The sequence below is a fragment of the Vulpes lagopus genome, chromosome 4 (assembly GCF_018345385.1).
Source record: "Vulpes lagopus strain Blue_001 chromosome 4, ASM1834538v1, whole genome shotgun sequence".
Taxonomy (NCBI): domain Eukaryota; kingdom Metazoa; phylum Chordata; class Mammalia; order Carnivora; family Canidae; genus Vulpes; species Vulpes lagopus.
Window position 1 is genome coordinate 53,665,302 of NC_054827.1, and position 20,408 is coordinate 53,685,709.

Genomic DNA, 20,408 nt, shown 5'->3' on the forward strand with positions numbered 1-20,408 from the left:
GCAGTGCCTCTCAAAATTATGTTCCATAGACAATAATCTGTCTTATATCCCAGGAATTTATCATCTACTGAAGCTTCTTGAAGCCCAGCAAAAATGACATCAAAAATCCAGTACCACATGGCCAGCTGCCTTATCTTCTCTACTCTCCATCTGCCCTTCCCATCTGGAATGCCTACTATATTGTGAGTTTAGAACCTGATTTCACCCCAAAGATTCAAATACACTTCCAACCAATATTTGTTGCAACCCTTTCAACATTTATTATCCCTTCTCAAACACCAGCTGTATTAGGATTCTCAAATAGAACCAATAAAATGTGTGTGTGTCTGAGTGTGTGTATGTTACAGCCCCTAATGTTAAGGACTCAACAATCATGACATATTCGTGTCACCCAGTTCTATGATCTTAATTCCCCATCATCTAGAGCAGCTCACCTTTAGTTTTCTCCCCTTTCATGATTGGTGGTGGCCCCTAGGAGAATCCTGATCACCTTAGGAGCCCTATAAAATTTTTTTGAAGAACATTTCCTCTTTAATTTATTACAAGGGGATTAAGCAAAGATGTCCTATAGCTGTGATCTGAAATCTGCTACCACAGGTTGGGTTTTCTGCCTCAGAGACTAGGAGAGCACACTGTTTTTAAGGCTACATACAGCAGGCAGGGAAAAGAAAATAGTTCTGTAACCTAGAAAAGAGCTTCTCTGTCTTTTGAGGTCCTGCACATTCTGAGAAATTCTGGATGCTAAGTAAATAAGGAAGGATAATCTAACTCCTCTCCCAATCTGTAACAATAGCTGAATGTTGACTTTTTCCATAGAAAAACAAACTTTAGCTCAACAAGGAAAGAGCGTGGGTGGGAAGGATAATTGGGTAACTGACCACATGGAACCTCTTGGCAACTCTCCCACTTCCTCAATCTGCATATAAGGAGTATGCTGGGCACCGGGGCCAGTACTTCTCTAGGACATCACATCCTGTCTCCTCCAACATGCACCTTCTCCAGCTCCTGTTCAGAGCCGGCCCTGCCATTCTGCTCCTGGTTTTCTGTCTGCAGTTCAGGACCAACAAAGCTCAGGAAGACACGTGAGACAAGCCTTTCTCTCCCTCACAAAAATCCCTTCAGGGAGGGCTCCTAACCTAGCCTGGAAATCTGTTTATCCCTTCCTGAAAACTTTTCAACTTCCTAATGTTCCTGAAACTTAGTCCTAGGGAATCTCATAAATCCCATGTCAAGTCCCACTTCTCTCCTCTTAGGAAGCTCTAGTAACTTCCCTCCTATATTCACTTGGTGCTTTTAGGTTGTCCAGGGAAACATGGCTCCCAGCGTGTATAAAACCTGTAGTTAACAATCAGTCTTGCTCTGTGGCTCTGGTCCACATCCTGTCCATAGTCTTTACCTTTATTAGATTTCTGCTCAGTGAACTTTACATTCTCATACCTTGCCTCCTAGAACAGAAGGTTTAGCAGGTCTATGAGTTCCAATGATAGCTTTGAGCAGTTTTGGCAGGACTCACTAAAGGATCAGAGGCCCTGATCACTGAGCCTTGATACCATAGTCCAAGGTTGAGCTAGCCCAGCAGCTTAGACATTCTGTCCTATTCTGAAGCCCAGAGACAAAAGAAAGTACACACTCACCCCACTACCCACACTAGGACCCAGGAGCACAATGTTAGAAGCCAAATCATTGAAGATACATATTTGAAGCAACCAGGAAAACTAGGCAAAATGAAGTAGGAAATGGAGCCAGGGTCTGGGGGAAGTAAGGACACTTAGAAATTCTAGAGGGTTTTCTCTATAGGAGTATGGTCTTAAATGCTGGGTTTTTGGATTGTGATTCTGATGGTACCCTCTGTGACACAACTAGATACCCTGTCCTGGAGTAAACCATTTAGAGTTTTTGACAGGTCAGTGTAGTGCAGGCCAGCGTCCTAAAAAACCTTGAGTAGGGACAGGTTCAGAGATAGATGTCACCCCGTGTAGCCCTGAGGGGGCAGCAAGTTGTCGAAATAAGCTGTGCTAATTAGGGTGATCAGCCATCCCTGTTTGCCCAGGAATTTCTTGGTGTTAGCACTGAAAGGCCCTCATTTCAGGAAGCTTCTCATTCCTGGGCAAGCTGATCCAATCACTCATTCTAGCTAAGTGGATCATCTTATCAATCCTAAATTCATTTACAAATGAGAGGAATTTTAAAGACATTTAAGTCTTCACACGCCTTTCCTGTGCACTGAGCCCTAGAGCAATTGGCACAAGCAATGAAGTATCTCCAGAATCAGAGATGTTTTATTCTAGGAAAATGAGACCATAAGGCATTGCAGCCAAAAACCTGAATTCCCTCTTGTCCCACCCAACACCAAAGGAGCTCAGCCAGGAGTGTCCGGGAGACAGAAAGTAACTTTCCTGGTCCTGAAACCAGTTCTCCGTGACAGAAGAATCTTTGACTTCTCTCTGCCTCCATTTCCTTTTCCCATCAGATTGTGTTATGTGCCTTGAAAGTAGGGTGGCATCTAAAGCTCCCAAATACGGTCATGTGTCCAAATTCACTGCAGACATAAAGAAATACAAATTCTTAGGCCCCACTAGGAACCAAAGAAGGAAGAGCTCAAGGATGACTCAAAATTCCTCCAGTGCATTAAGATGTTTATAGTTTAATAGGATTCTGTTGTTACGGAATATTCTTCTAATGATGACTTGAACCCTCCCACTTAGTGGACAATCAATAGAACCTGCAGGATTTTATTTGGAAAAAATGACGATGCTCAATGAGCACTAAAGAGGGCATATGAGATGAGCACTGGGCGTTATATGTTGGCAAGTTGAATTTAAATATAAATAAATAAATAAAGCATCAAAGTTGCTTGATTAAACAAAACAAAGTCTATAGAAAACAATCGAACCAAACAAGAATCAAAGATTCCCAGGGGTTATGATGCTCAGCAAATGATTCAGATCTCATCATTCCCTTCCCCTTGCACCTTCCCTGTTCCCTCTGCTCTGCTCATTGTGCCCCGATCTCTTGTGGGCAGACCTTTGATCTCTGTCCTGCTTCTTTCTTCCCATAACCAGCCGAAAAGTGTTATCAATGGAAGTGCAGATGCCCAGAAAAACAGCACCAAATGAAGAAATCTCTGTGACAGTTATAGTCCAAACAGAATTGAGAGAATGTATGGTGGTAAGTAGAGGCCTGGGGAAGTGAACTCAAGAAAAATCTGACTCCTTAATTATGAATACAATTAGACTAATCTCTCAGTTTAATGTTGCATATTATACTTAATAATAGGATGAATAACAATCCTTATGCTCCCAATTCTCACACATGTTATGCTACTCGAGCCTCAGAACAATCATCAGACCTTGGGGCAGATTACTAGTCTTGTTTTACAGACGAGAACCTGGTCCAGAGAGGTATAGGAAGGATGAGAAGGAAAGAAGGAATGAGTAGTGAGAAAAGTCCAGCTAAGAGGGAGAAGAGAGGAAAAGGCATAAGGGCTGGGGGAGGAGAGGTAAGAATTCCTCCAAGTCCTGGGCATGATTGTTTGAGATGAAGGGTGTTTTTTCTGACAAAAAAACCTGCACCCTCATCCAGTGGATTGAGGCAGGTGGGCAGAAGAGGTATGGTGCCGAGAACACCTGGGATACGACTGCCTCCTCTACAGTAAGCTCTGAGCAGAGGCTGTGTTTACCACCCCTCTCTTTGCTCTTCTGCTCTATCATCACAGGTTCATTCTTGTTCCAGCCTCCTCTGCTCAACAAGGAGCCCACACTCTCCTCACCACTTTCTCTAATTCAGCAGTTGTGGGAGGGAGGTCCAATCCTTTTACTAGATCAGAGGTTCTCAAATGGAAATGTGTGTTGAGACTCGCCTGTGCACTATCGCTCCTGTCTGGCTGTCTGGGCCATGAGAAGGGACCTGTGCCGGTTTAGTCCACGGAGACTCTTCCCCAGAGAAGACTGGGTCCTTCTCCCCCCTGCCAGCAGCCTTCTCATGTGCTGTCACACACACACACACACACACACACACACACACACACAATTTGCCCCTTGTTAGCTGGCACTGTTCTAGGGCCAAGACCCAGATGTCTCCCCTTGCCTCTTTCTAGAATAGCACTCTCTCAGGCAGCACAAGTGTTTCGCTACAGGAGTTTCCTAACTCAAATTAGATTCAAGTACGATGATTAAATCAAAAACAAAATTGGGAGTATGAGGATTGCTATTCATTAGAATATGTCCTAGACATGGCCCCATACCTGTAAGAGAAAGACTCTGGTCACTGAGTAAAGAACAGCATAGCTGCTTTGTCAGATTTGTCTGTTTACTCCTCAAGAATTTGCACCTCGTATGTTGATTGGAGGTGGAAGGGAGCCACATCATAATGTTTCAATTTTGTTTATTTATCATAACCACGGGTGACAAAAGGAATGAGAATGTGTGCATAAAAGTCCTGTGGTCATGGTAGTTTCTGGTGATGATAATAAAAGTCTGTTTCTACCTCTGAGAAAGTGATGAGTAAAAAAAAAATGTGTTTAATCAACAACATCCCACATAAAATAATTTTGTGCTACTGTGGCTAATAGGACTATATTTTAAGAACAATGCTAATTACAATAAAAAGGCAATCTTTAAAAACTTACCCAGGTACAAGGAATCTCATAAAATAAATGATACCGCAAATTAGAATTTATGGGAAATTTTGTTAGTCTGGTCAACCAATTTTTTAGACTTTTTAAAAAAAGATTTTATCCATTTATCTGAAAGAAAGAGAGCAAGTGAAAGGAGGAGGGTGGCAGGGAGAAACAGACTCCTGGCTGAGCAGGCAGCCAGTGGGGCTCTTATGACCTGAGCCAAAGGCAGCCACTTAACTAAGTGAGCCATCCAGGTGTGCTTGTGATTAACCAATATTTATTTGTAGCTTCCAATATAAAAAAATCTGCCTATAAAAACATCTTCATATTTTTAAATGTTAAGAAAACATAATTCTTCTTTGTGTGAAGATTCTAGTACCAAACCCTCATTTTTTAAACAATTGTGTTTTTACAAGCAAATTTTTGATAAAGTGAGGTATTAGGATCACAAATTTAAAATAGATTATACTCTCAATCGTGTAATGGATTATAAAGATTGTATAATCTTTTTTTAAGATTTTTTATTTATTCATTAATGAGAGGCACAGAGAGAGAGAGAGAGAGAGGCAGAGACACAGGCAGAGGGAGAAGCAGGCTTCACGCAGGGAGCCCGACGTGGGACTCGATCCCAGGTCTCCAGGATCACGCCCTGGGCAGAAAGCGGCGCTAAACTGCTGAGCCATCCGGGCTGCCCACATTGTATAATCTTTTAAGGTTGAAGAGAATTTATGGCAAACCACAGCACTTAAACATTTGTGGTGTAAAGCATTTTGCTGGTCTCGTGAAGTCTAGGGAACACATCAGAAAATTGCCTTTAAATGTGTGCCTGAAATGCATTGGATTATACAGGGAAACTACTATCATAAAACACAGTGATTGGATTATTAAAAACAAACTTTTGAGGGGTGTCTTGGTTGTTCATTTGACTAAGTGTCTAACTCTTGATCTCACCTAAAGTCTTGATATCAGGGTCCTGAGTTCAAGCCCTGTGTTGGAGCTCACTTATAAATAAACAAAAAAACAAACAAATAACTTTTAAGCTGGTACTATTTACATTCTTTATCAGTACATTAGCTAAAAAGGCAATATATTTAAAATGTAAACAAGTTAAATTTTATTTTATAAAGATTGTCTATGTAATGGCTCCTGTTGCTCTTGCTGCTCACCTTGAATAAGTAGCTTCTACTGTGTATTGGGTTTTGACAAGTGGATTCCAACGGATTTGGATTTTTTTGTTTTGAGTATTTAAGTGCTGAAAATTCTAATCCATTGGGATAAACTGTTGTAAATGCCAATAAAAAGGGAAACCAGGCAATGGTAGGTTTCTTGAAAGAAACGCCAGGATCTCCAAAGTAAAATCCTAACAGTGAGAATGCTTGAATTCACCGTTTGTAGCTGACAGGCTATTCGGTGCACGGTTGCCAGTTAGCTGGGCAAGCTTCAGGAGATGGGCAGACGGCCCTGGCCATGACCATGCAACCTCATGATAATGTCCCTGGGTTCAAGGTAGCGATCAGAACAGGCAATATTCTGAGAATTATAAACCTATAAGTGATGCAAACATATCTACGTTTCTCTCCATGATAAAATCACGCATACTGCTAATGCCACTGAGGATTGTTGATGACGTAACAGAACACTTGATTTTGGTGATGGGTTAATAAAGATACAATTTCCTTCCATCCGAGTTCACAGACTCAGTGAATTCTATCTACAGACCCCTGAGGGTCTATACACCCCAGGATAACACCCCCTTGCTGGACACTAATCAGACAAAAGCTTCCTGATGCTGCTGAAGCTTACATATCTCAAATTGTAAAGCCCTCTCAAAGTGAAAAAGGAAAAAGAAAATTTACCTTCGAGATTTTGCTTGTTAATCTAACCAACAGTTTGGTAGGTAACTGTTTCCCTCTCACAGCTGAGGAAAGAGAGACTGAGAGCTGTCACTTCAGTCATCAAAGCACGATTCTGGCAACAAGTCCTGGTTTTGGCCTCCCTACACAAAAGCCAAGCTGCGGTCACAGACAGGTTCCTGAAAGCCCTAGCCAGGGAACCAAAGTAAATATGCTCCCCAGATGAAGGCGGCCCCAGAATGTGGTCTCCTGGTCTTGTCAATTCACTAACTCTTCCCATCAGAGCCAAGCCCCATGGTGGTGCTAAAGCAGGAATTTGAAGACATGTTGACAGGAAATCTCACATAGACTTTAGTTCCCAAAATGATACTACAAAATTGGACTCCACGGTGCCTCTGGTCTATATCTGTACCTGTTCTTTGTGCACGAAGGATGTTGTCCTCCTCCTCCTCCTCCTCTTTCTTCAGATTCCCTTATCTTTCTCTCCCTTTACAACTCCCCAGACTAACACAAGGTCCTCTCTTCCCACCTCCTCCTCCTCAGATTCAATGTTCCCTCCTAAGTCGCAATCCAATGGAAGGGCCTTTTAATTATGTTTACACTGCCTGTCTCTGTGACAGTAATCCAAGAACTTTCTACTGGGACTTTGAAGTCAATAGTAAGTACAGGGGTCATTCAAGGGAGGAACGATCCGCTAGGGTGGGGGGAAACATAAAGAAAAATGTGACTCCAGTTGTGGAGCAGAGTGTTGGGGCAGAAGGGTAGAGACAAAGGAGGGAAGAGGGGAGAGTAGATGGGGACTATGCCCAGGTGTGAAAGGTGAGAGGTTGTGTGAGAAAAGCTAATAAGGGAGATACATTTGCAAATGATTTGGGGAAACTGGGCCCTAGTGGGGAGGTGCCTGAAGCTAGGAGAAAAGCCAAGAAATGGGGTTAGACTGTTATCAGAGAACATCTTTGTCCTGTCTCTTTCAGAAACTATGTCAATAATAGCATTGACCCACATTATTGATAAAGAAGATATCTGCCCTTACAAAGCAGTGGTGCCCAATGGACCAAAATATTTTTATATTGTGAAGAACATAACAGTATCTTGATCTTGTTGGAAACTTTGGTCTAACTGCCCCCCAGGGTGGTTCCACAAAGAAAACTTGGCTGGAATATCTGTTGTGGTCTGTGAAATAAACTTCTCACAAACTTCTCTGTGTTCAGTTGTGTCTTCTCTTCCAAATCTACACCAAATCTACCTCTGTGTTCAGTTGTGTCTTCTCTTCCAAATCTGGGGGCCTCAGAGCCCCCAGAATTTCTAGAACTTTGTTCTCTCAAAGAACTGTTACTGAGGAGAGTTTCTCATTGCCCACTGGTATGCAGAGTGAGAAATGAAGAAATAAAGAAGACTCACGGAAATTCTCTGGGCTCCTACATATGATGCCCTTTCCCTATATCCATGACCTGTGTTTCCCTACTACAGGGGAAAACACAGAAAGCTAGGTAATGCCAGGTGTTAGTGGAAAATGAGGGGCTCTGGGAGCAATTAAGCACTGCTGATGGCCTTTTGGAGAAAACCATCTGATATTACTTAACCAAATCAATTCTACACCTACGATATGACCCAGCACCTGCACAACTAGAAGCTACAGTAAGAGACCCTGGGCTTGTAGACCACTATGTTCTAGCTATGGAAAACAAAGCACCACTGAATAGCCAATGTTCTAAAATATATTCCCCATCTTGAAGGACATCCCTACAACCCTAAACAGTGTGATCTCCAAGCTATCTCCTTTGCTGCTCATTTATGAGTTTTTTCTAGCATGCTGTAGGCAGCCAGTAGTTTCCTGATGATGCCATTAAGGGCAAACTGGTACATTCCTTGATCACATGCCCATTGTGGCAACACTTTCATTAAAAAATTATATATATATTCCCTTGAAATGAAGAGATATTAGATGAGATTCCATGTCTATGGCCAACAAGCACATGAGAAAATGCTCCGCATCCCTGGTCATCAGGGAAATACAGGTCAAAACCACAATGAGATCCCACCTCACACCAGTGAGAATGGGGAACATTAACAAGGCAGGAAACCACAAATGTTGCAGAGGATGTGGAGAAAGGGGAACCCTCCTGCCCTGTTGGTGGGAATGTGAACTGGTGCAGCCACTCTGGTAAACTATGTGGACGTTCCTCAGAGTTAAAAATAGATCTGACCTACGACCCAGCAGTTGCACTATTGGGGATTTACCCCAAAGATGCAGATGTAGTGTAACGCCGGGACACCTGCACCCCGATGTTTATAGCATTAATGTCCACAGTAGCCAAACTGTGAAAGAGCCTCAGTGTCCATCGAAAGATGAATGGATAAAGAAGATGTGGTCTATGTATACAATGGAATATTACTCAGCCATTAGAAACGACAAATACCCACCATTTGCTTCGACATGGTTGGTACTGGAGGGTATTATGCTGAATGAAAGAAGGCAATCGGAGAAGGACAAACATTATATGGTCTCATTCATTAGGGGAATATAAAAGATAGTGAAAGGGAATAAAGGGGAAAAGAGAAAAAATGAGTGGAAAATATCATAAAGGGAGACAGAACATGAGAGATACCTAACTCTGGGAAACGAACAAGGGGTAGTGGAAGTAGAGGTGGGTGGGGGTGGGTTGACTGGGTGATGGGCACAGAGGGGGACACTTGATGGGATGAGCACTGGGTGTTATGCTCTATGTTGGCAAATAGAACTCCAATAAAAAACATACAAAAAATGCCAAAAATAAAACAAAAATCATTTGAAATCCAGGCCTTAGGAATAACTCCAATGAACTCTCTGATGGCCATTTCCACTCATATCCCATTGGAAATGCAGTTTAGGTGGATTGATTCCACCACCATACTTGGGGCAGTTCCCATTTGACCTAAGGCAATCAGAGTCATTTCACTCACACACACACACACACGCACACACACACCACACACACGCTGCCTCACCAATGCAATTACCTCCATTATAATCAATCAGTGCCTAGTATCCACGTGGCCACAGTGATTGATTCAAGAGTGGTCACGTGCCCTACATCGCTCTGGGTTAAAGTAAGTCCAAGATTCCTGTCTCTTAGGAGAAGCTCCCAAGCCCACCCTAATCCAGGTTTGACAAGTATAAAGGAGAAAGATTCATCCCCACAGCTGCTAGAAGCCTGTGTAAAAGTAGAGCTTATATTCAGGAGATGGAATTAACAATGGAGAAAGAGAAATTGTGTCCTATCCCATCATTTGGTTCCTAAAATCAGATTCTCCTATGTCTAGTCCCCAGGTGTTGTCTCTTCTTAATTGAAGAAGATGAAATTTCTAGATTTAAGAAAATGTATATTTTCCCTCTATCACTGCTCTAGATCTACTTGTGTGGCTGTCTTGATAAGGGGTCTCCAGGACAATTCTCTTTTGGAGCCTGGGGTTTCCCAAGAAAATCCTATTTTTAAAATGAAATTTTTTAACCGTGCTTCCAGATTGTCTTGTACATTTTCTAAAACCTGATCCATAAATATAGAACTGGCGAATGCCACTTGATTTTAGTACAGCAGTTTGAGTTTGGGTGCCAATGCTATGTTTGAAATGTAAGGATGTTATTAGATTTGTACTATCTATGTTTAAAAGACTGGTAGATTAACTGAGGCTGCAATGCCTAAGCACTCCTGGGAAGGGTCAGAATCACACTTTGTGGTTCTCTAAAAGAGATGATCCAGAGGCTGTCTGACTGTGAATGTCTGTAACTACACGACATGAACCCCTGTCCAGGCTGTTCCTCCCGAGCTTACTAAAATTCACTTAAAGTGCTGTTCCTCCCCCAACTAAACCTGGGGGCAGCCAATTTCCTGGAAGGCTTGTAGGCTGTCAAGAGATCCCCCAACTTCTCTTGCAGCACTTCCATGCTCACAGTACCTGGGGTAGTGAGAAGCCATAAGATAATTCTTTAATTCTTTCTTTAAGATTCTCCCCTGAGAGGTGGATGAAAGCCAGCATGCTTTGTTTATATATTGAGACTCACGTGAAAAATAAAGAATTCATCCTGGCACCACCTGGAATTAGAAAGATAGTCTGGGTGAAGCACACTTCAACTCTCATTCTCCTATTTATAGTTGGCAGGTAGTACTTCCAGGGCTTGTCTGTACTTCTAGCAGGCATTTTTCAGTATAGCTGTTCACTACTGAGGTCATAGCATCTTCATTTTGTGTGAAAGCCCTAATTCCTAGCATGTATTCAAACTACTGTATTCACTGTACGTGCCTCTGATCATGCATGATACATAGGACCTTCCACAGCCTCAGAGAAAGCACCACCTTCTCCAGATTTCCATCCACTTCACCTTCTTGTTTAGATACTCTTTTTTTAAAGATTTTATTTATTTATTTGAGAAAGAGAGAGAGAGAGAGAAGCAGAGGCACAGGCAGAGGGAGAAGCAGGCTTCATTCAGGGAGCCTGACGTGGGACTCGATCCCGGGCCTCCAGAATCAGACCCTGGGCTGTAGGCGGTGCTAAACCGCTGAGCCACCTGGACTGCCCTTGTGTAGATATACTTGCTGTTTCTGAGTATTTTTTTTAAAAAAGTAATAAAGGTGGGGACAGGACAAAGGCATATGAATTGATATGGTATCCAGAAGGAGACATAGACATACAAACACATATACAAAAGAGTACTGCAATTTTAGGTGGTGAGAAAAAATGAAGCAGAAATAGAAGTGGGGAGAAGTGGAGGGTAGTGGTAATGTAGCAACATTTTTCATAATGTGATCTGACATTTGTGCCAAAGGAGTGAAGGAGTCAACCAAGAGATGTGAGGGGAGACTTTGAACTTTCCTTTATGTCTGATGGGAAGTCACTGGACATATTTTTAAAGTATAAGCCAGTCCCCTGGGGAGACGGTGTTGAAAAGCAGAAAGGGTGGTTAGGAGCCTTTTGGAATTACTGCAAAATCCAGCCAAGAGATGATCATATGAATTAAAGCAATTGCAAAGGAGGTGGTAAAAAGCAACTGAATTCTAGGTATATTCAAAAATAGTAACAATAGAATTACTCGGTGGATTCCACGCGAGATGAGATGAGATGAGAGAGATGTAGCAAGCATAATGCCTAGATTTGATACCTGAGGAACTCTGTGAATTCTGGTGCCATTTCCTAAGGGAAAGAAAATTGAGAATAGGTGCACGTAGAGAGTTATGCTTTAAGTGTTTAAATTGAAGGATGCTTTTAAAACACTGAATTAGAGGTGTTGAGTAAGAAATTAAATATAAACATCTAGTGATCATCAGAAAGATCAAAGGTAGACATAGCAAATTGGACATTTGAATTCAAGTAGATTATCTTTAAAGCCAAAGGACCAGAGGAGATCATGTAGGGATGAATCTAAGAGATCAGAACATAGGCCTTTCCAACATTTGATAGCCAGAAAGAGAAGAAGCCAGGAAAGAGATTAATTTGGGGAATGTTAGGATTTTGTGTATGTGTGTGTACTTTAATGTTTTTTTCATTGATAAATGCTGCAGATATACAAAAGATATATGGAAGCTGTATGAGTATCCATCCATTCAGATCTCCTTATGCACTAGAATTATTCTACAGTTATTAAACTATATTTTTCAGATTTATCAATTTTCTTCTCTTCAAATAACCAGCTCTTAATTTTATGTATGATTTATACCAGTTATTTTCCATGTAATTACTTCATGCTTCTATATTAACTTTCTATTTTGCTTTGGATTAGTGCTTTGTTCTATTCTGGAATTTTACACTATATTGGTTTTTTCATTAATATCTCTTTCTTTTTTCTTCTTATTTTAAGACCTTTAAATGACTCCATTTTCTTCTAAACACTGTTTTGGCCACATCTCAACACATTTTGCTATGCAGACTTGTGATTATTATTATTTTAAAATAGATTTTTATTGCATTCTAAATTTTTTTCTAGGCTAATTTTTACTTAAAAAGTGTATATTTTTTAAATTGTATTTATTTATTTGAGAGTGAGAGACAGAGCAAGCACGAGTTGGGAGAAGGGGCAGAGGGTGGAGCAAACACCACAGAGCAGGGAGCCTGACACAAGGCTTGATCCCAGGACCCCAGGATTATGAACTGAGCTGAAGGCAAATATTTAACCAACTGAGTTGCCCAAGCACCCCTAAATAAGTATTTTGATATCCCAAGAAATTCAGCAATTTATTAATATTTTCATCTTTTACTTCTTTTTTAAATATGCTATGATTAGAGAATGTGTTGAGCAGAATTCTTTCTTTTATGTTAGTTGTTGGTACCTTAAAAATGTCTTTATGGCCTGTTTATGATTTTTTTTTTTGGTGACAGCTATACACAGGTATGTTTTTTGTCTCTTTCATTAAATTTTCCAACAATCCATTAAAATTGCCTGAATAAAGCTCAAGGTAGGCCCAGACTGACCAACTAACACCATAAGGACCAAACATGGGCAAAAAAAGCCACTGCAGATGACTGAACTAAATTAAAAAATGGCTCAGCACATGTCAACACCTGGAGACACCTCTGAAGCATTAGGTTCCAGGGAACAGAAGACATCAAACTGCCAGGAACTACAGGACCTCTTCTACATAAGACCACTACATTCAAGAGCAGGAGTTGCAACTGCTTTTCCCAACAAAGAGGAACACACACCAAGAGTTAGAAAAAATGAAGAGACAGAAGAATATGTCTGAGATGAAACAACAGGACAAAATCACAGCAAGAGATGGAAGTGAAATGGAGATAAGTAATATGCTTGAATTTAAAGTAATTATTAGAAAGGTATTCACTGGACCTGAGAAAAGAGTGTAGAACATCGGTGAGACCCTCGACAAAGAGAAAAAAATCAGACAGAAAGAATATAATAAGTGAAATTAAGTATACTCTAAATGGAATAAAGAGTAGATTAGAGGAAGCAGAAGAACAGGGACAGGGTAATGCATCCTGGAGGACAGGGTAATGGAAAGTAATGAAGCTGAGGAGGTGAAAGAAAAAAATTGTGCAAAGTGAGAAGAGACAGGGAACTCGGCAACACCATCTAGCACAATAACATTCACATTATAGGGATCTCAGAAAGAGAAGAAAGAGAACAGGGGTCAGAAAATTTATTTGAAGAAGTAATAGCTGAAATTTTCCCAAATGTGGGAAGGGGAATAGAAATTCAGCTCCAGGAGGCATAGAAAGCCCCCAACAAAATCAACCTAAGGAGGTCCACACCAAGACACACAGTAATTAATATGGTAAAGTAGTGAAGAAAGAGGATTTTAAAGAAGCAAAAGAAAAGAAAACAGTCACATACAAGGGAAACCTCATGAGTCTATCAACTGATTTCTCAGCAGAAGCTTTGCAGGTCCGAAGAGAGTGGCACGATATATTCTCAAAATACTAAAAAGGAAAAGAATCTACAGGCAAGAATAGTCTATCCAGGAAGGCTATACTTCATAACAGAAGCAGAGAGAAAAGAGTTTCCCAGACAAACAAAGGTTAAAAGAATTCATGACCACTAAACCAGCCCCACAGAAATGTTAAAGAGGACTCTTTGAGTGGAAAGAAAGACCAAAAGTAAAAGTAAGAAAAGTAGGAAACATATACACGCAAAAAATTATATCTGTAAAAATCAGTCAAGAGACTCACAAAATAAAAGGATGAAAATATGACATCATATACCTAAAATATTGGGGGAGAGGAGTAGAATGGGTTCAAACTCAAGTGACCAACAAATTAATATAGACTCTTATATGAAGAACAAACCTAATGGTAACCACAAATCAAAAACCAGTAAATGCAAAAAATAAAGAGAAAGTAATCCAAGTATATCCTGAAAGAAAGTCAACTAACCTTGAGAGAATAAAAGCAAAGGAAGAAAGGAACAGAGATGAACTACAAAAACAACCAAAAACAAGCAACAAAATGACAATAAGTACATACTCATCAGTAATTACTTTGAACATAAATGTACTATATGCTCCAATCAAAAGATATATGGCTACATAAAAGGCTCACGTCAGACCTAAAGACACAAGCACATTGAAAGTAAAGGAATGGAGAATACTTTAGCCAGCAAATGGAAGTGAAAAGAAAGCTGGTAGCAATACTTACATCAGACAAAACAGACTTTGAAATAAAGACTGTAAAGAGAGATAAAGAAGGACACTATATAATCATAAACAGAACAATCCAACAAGAAGATGTAACAATTGTAAATTTTTATGCTTCTACCATGGGAGCATCCAAATACATAAAACAATTAATAACAAACATAAAGTAAGTAATCAATAATAATACATAATATTAGGAGACATTAAAACCCCACTTACATGGGGCTCCTAGGTGGCTCAGTGGTTGAGCATATGCCTCAGATCATTATCCCAAGGTCCTGGATAGAGCCCTGCATCAGACTCCCCACAGGGAGCCTGCTTTTCCATCTGCCTACATCTCTGCATCTATGTGTCTTTCATAAACAAATAAATAAAATCTTAACACACACACAGAAACCCATTTACATCAGTGGGCAGATCATCCAGACAGAAATAGTGGCTTTGAATGACACATTGGACCAGGTATATCTAACGGATATTCAGAAAATTCTGTCCTAAAACAACAGAATATATATTATTTTCTAGTGCACATGGAACGTTCTCCAGAATATATCAACTGTTATGCCACCCAAACAAGTCTCAACAAGTTTAAAAAGACCAAGTCATACCCTGAATCTTTTTCAACCACAATGCTATGAAACTAGAAATCAGCCACAAGAAAAACAAGTCTGGAAAGACCACAAATAAATTGGAGGTTAAATAACATGCTACTCAAGGAAGAATGGATCAACCAGGAAATCAAAGAGGAAATACAAAGATATATGGAGACGAATGAAAATAAAAGCACAACAGTCCAAAATCTTTGGGATGCAGCAAAGCTGTTCTAAGAGGGAAGATTTTTAACAATACAGGCCTACCTCGAGAAAGAAGAAAAATCTCAAATAAGCAACATAACCTTACACCTAAAGGAGGTAGGAAAAGAAAAACCACAAAAAAAAACCCCCAAACCAATAGAAGGAAGGAAATAATAAAGATTAGAGCGGAAATAAATGAAATAGAAACTAAAGACAACCAAAACCAAAACAACAGCAACAGAACATATCAATGACATCAGGAGCTGATTCTTTAAAAAGATCAATAAAATGACAAATTTTTAGCCAAACTCATCAAAATGGAAAGAGAGAGAGAATAAACAAAATCAGAAATGAAAGAGAAGAAATGGCAACCAACACTGCAGAAATACAAAGGATTATAAGAGAATATTATGAAAAAGTATATGCCATCAAACTCGAAGAAATGAATGAATTCCTAGAAGCACATAATTTCCCAAAACTCAATCAGGAGGAAATAGATAATTTGAACAGACCAACTACCAGCAATGAAATTGAATAAGTAATCAAAAAAACTCCCAACAACCAAAGTCCAGAACTAGAAGGCTTCACAGTGGAATTCTACCAAACATTTAAAGAATTGTTAATACCTATTCCTCTGAAACTATTCTAAAAAGAAGGAAAACTTCCAAATTCATTCTATGAGGCCAGCTTTACCCTGATACCAAAATAAAATAAAGACATTACCCAAACCAGAGAACTACAGGCCAATATCTCTGTGGCAAAAGCCTCAAAAAATAGTAGCAAACTGAATCCAACAATACAGTAAAAAAAACTATTCACTACAATCGAGTGAGATTTATTCCCAGGATGCAAGAGTTGTTCAATATTTGCAAATCAATCAATGTGATACATCTATAAGAGAAATGATAAAAACCATATGATCATTTCAATAGATGCAGAAAAAGTGTTTGACAAAGTGCAACATCCATTCATGACAAAAACCCTCAACAAAGTAGGTTTAGAGGGAACATACCTCAATATAATAATGGCCATATATGAAAACCCAAAGCTAATATCATACTCAATGGTAAAGGAAAAAAAAGAAAAGGAAAAAAAAAACTAAGAGCTTTTCCCCTGTTATAAGGAACAAGAGAGGGATGTCCACTCTCACCACTTTTATTCAACTTGCATTTACTGCAAGGTCTAGCTACAGCAATCAAAGAAGAAAAAGGATTAAAAGGCATCCGGATTGGTAAAGATGATGTAAAAACTTCACTATTTGCAGATAATATGATACTATATATAGAAAGCCATAAAGACTCCACCAAAAAACTACTGGAATCAATAAGTGAATTCAGCAAGGTTGCAGGATACAAAATCAATGTACAGAAAATCATTGCATTTCCATACACTAATAATGAAACAGTAGAAAGAGAAATTAAGAAAACAATCTCATTTTCAATTGCAAAAGAATAAAATATGTGGGAATAAACTTAACTTTCATTTCTGGTGAAAGACCTATACTCTCAAAGCTATACAGCACTGATGAAAGAAATCCAAGACTACACAAATAAATGGAAGGATATTCCATGCTCATGAACTGGGAGGAAAAATATTGTTAAAATATCCATTCTACCCAAAGCAATCTACAGATTTAATGCAATCCCTATGGAAATATAAACAGCATTTTTCTCAGAACTAGAACAAACAATTCTAAAATTTGTATGGAACCACAAAAAACTCCTAATAGCCAAAGGAATCTTGAAAAAGAAAAACAAAGCTACAGGTATCACAATTCCAGATTTCAAATTATACTACAAAGCTGTAGTAATCAAAATGGTAATCACAAATAGACACATAGATCAATAGAATAGAACAGAAAGCACAGAAATAAACCCATGATTATAGGGTCAATTAATCTTCAACAAAGGAAGCAAGAATATGCAATAAGGAAAAGACAGTCTCTTCAACAAATGGTGGTGGGAGCACTAGACAACTACACGCAAAAGAGTGGCACTGAACCATTTTCTTGGACCATTCGCAAAAATAAGCTCAAAATGGAGTAAGATCTAAATGTGAGACCTGAAACCATAATAATCCTAGAAGAGAAGACAGGCAGTAATTTCTCTGAAAAGGACCATACAATATTTTTCTAGATGAGTCTCTTAAAGCAAGGGAAACAAAAGCAAAAATAAACTATTTGGGCTACCTCGAAATAAAGGAAAAGAAACAAACTACAAAACAAAAAGGCAACCTACTGAATGGGAGAAAATATCTGCAAATAACATGTTTGGCAAGGGGTTAGTATTTAAAATATTTAAAGAACTTCTACAACTCCACACCAAGAAACCCACAAATAATCCAATTAAAATTGACAGAAGATATGAAGAGATATTTCTCCAAAGAAGACATACAGATGGCCAAGGGATACATGAATATCAGTATCACTCATTATCAGGGAAATGTAAATCAAAACCACAATGTGATATAATCTTACACCTGTCAGAATGGCTATAATAAAAAACACTAATTCAAAAGGATGTATGCATCCCTATGTTAATTGAAGCACTATCGACAGTAGTCACAGTATGGAAGCCGCTCAAGTGTCCATTGATAGATGACTGGATTAAAAAAAAGATCTGTTATATACACATTAAATATTATTGAGCATAAAAAATGAAATGTTGCCTATTGCAACAACATGGGTAGATCTAGAGAGTATAATGCTAAGCAAAATAAGCCAGACAGAGAAAGATGGTTACCATATGATTTCACTCAATATGGTAAAAGAGACAAACCAAAAAAAAAAGGGAGATCAACAAAAAGACTCTTGAGAACAAACTGGTGGTTATCACAAGGGATGGGAGAAAAACGTCTCCCAATGTTGAATTACTACATTGTATACGTGAAACTAATTTAACACTGTATTTTAAATATACTGGAATTAAAAATTTTAATGGCCTGAATAATTGGATAATTCTTATTAATTCATTTTATCCTTTCCCACCCCTAAGAATCACTACTCTGTTAGAGGAAATCCAGACCAAGCAGAATTACATTGAGGGTCTTGGTGCTACAAGTATGAGGAGTTTCTTTCCCACACAGTATGAGGTGCTATTGCCCCTAACATTATTTGTGGTGGCTGGAAGGTGGGGCCACTCTTAGGTCCCGAGGGGGAAATACATCGCAATACAAGCATCCATCCAAAAACTGGAAAGAACTCAAATACAAAAGCCAACCTTGACCCTCAAGGAGCTGGAGAAGGAAGAGCAAATACATCCTACACCCAGCAGGAGAAGAGGTAATAAAGATTCCAGAGGAACTCAACAAAATCGAGACCAGAAGAACTGTGGAACAGATTAACAAAACCAGGAGTTGGTTCTTTGAAAGAATTAATAAGATATATAAGCCATTAGCCAGCCTTAGTAAAAAGAAGAGACAAAAGACTCAAATTAATAAAATCATGAATGAGAAAGGAGACATCACCATCAATATCAAGAGATACAAATGATCTTAAAAACTTACTATGAGCAGCAATATGCCAATAAATTAGGCAATGTAGAAGAAATGGACGCATCTCTGGAAAACCATAAACTACCAAACCTGGAAAAGGAAGAAATAGAAAACCTGAAGAGGGCAAAAAAACAGAGGAAATTGAAGTAGTCATCAAAACCTCCCAAGACACAAAGTCCAGGGCCAGATGGCTTCCCAGGGGACTTCCATCAAACGTATAAAGAAGAAACCATATCTATTCTACTAAAGCTGTTCAGAAAGATAGAAAGAGATGGAATACTTCCAAACTCGTTCTGAGGCCAGCTTCACCTTAATTCCAAAACCAGACAAAGACCCCACCAAAAAGGAGAATTATAGACCAATATCCCTGATGAACACAGATGCAGAAATTCTCAACAAGATACCAGCCAAGAGGATCCAACAGTACATTAAGAACATTATTCACCATGACCAAGTGGGATTTAACCCCGGGATGCAAGGCTGGTTCAACACTTGTAAAGCAATCAATGTGATAGATCATATCAGCAAAAGACAAAAATAAGAACCATATGATCCTCTCAATAGATGCAGAGAAAGCACTTGACAAAATACAGCATCCATTCCTGATCAAAGCTCTTCTGAGTGAACATTCCTCAGCATCTTAAAAGCCATCTAGGAAAAGCCCACAGCCAATATCATTCTCAATGTGGAAACACTGGGAGCCTTTCCCCTAAGATCAGGAACAGGACAGGGATGTCCACTCTCACCACTGCTATTCAACATAGTCCTAGAAGTCCTAGCCTCAGCAATCAGGCAACAGAAAGAAATAAAAGTCATTCAAATGGGCAAAGAAGAAGTCAAACTCTCCCTCTTCGCAGATGACAAGATACTGTACCTGGAAACCCTAAAAGACTCCATCCCAAGATTGCTAGAACTCATACAGCAATTCGGCAGTGTGGCAGGATACAAAATCAATGGCCAGAAGTCAGTGGCCTCTCTATACACTAACAATGAGACTGAAGAAAGAGAAATTAACGAGTCAATCCCATTTACAATTGCACCCAAAAGCATAAGATACCTAGGAATATACCTAAACAAAGAGGTAAAGGATCTATGCCCGAAAACCTACAGAACACTTCTGAAAGAAATTGAGGAAGACACAAAGAGATGGAAAAATATCCCATGCTCATGGATTGGAAGAATTTATATTGTGAAAATGTCTATACGACCCAGGGCAATTGACACGTTCGATGCAATCCCTATAAAAATACCATGGAGTTTCTTCAGAGAGTTGCAACAAATCATCTTAAGATTTGTGTGGAATCAGAAAAGACCCCAAATAGCCAGAGGGATATTAAAAAATAAAGCCATAGCTGGGGGCATCACAATGTCAGATTTCAGGTTGTACTACAAAGCTGTGGTCATCAAGACAGTGTGGTACTGGCACCAAAACAGACACATAGATCAATGGAACAGAATAGAGAATCCAGAAGTGGACCCTCAACTCTACGGTCAACTAATATTGGACAAAAAAAGGAAAGACTATCCACTG

General features: G+C 39.4%; 2 protein-coding genes across 2 annotated transcripts in view; one reads left to right on the forward strand and one right to left on the reverse strand.

Annotated features, from left to right (window-relative positions):
* The window catches only part of LOC121488759 (olfactory receptor 6V1-like), a 263,041-nt gene that overhangs the window by 65,539 nt on the left and 177,094 nt on the right, over nucleotides 1-20,408 (reverse strand). The window lies entirely within an intron of this gene.
* Nucleotides 986-7,579, forward strand: LOC121488920 (prolactin induced protein). Its single transcript, XM_041751232.1, has 4 exons — nucleotides 986-1,082; nucleotides 3,063-3,168; nucleotides 7,015-7,129; nucleotides 7,446-7,579. Exons 1-4 carry the CDS (start codon nucleotides 988-990, stop codon nucleotides 7,565-7,567), a joined length of 438 nt encoding a protein of 145 aa, XP_041607166.1. The 5' UTR covers nucleotides 986-987; the 3' UTR covers nucleotides 7,568-7,579.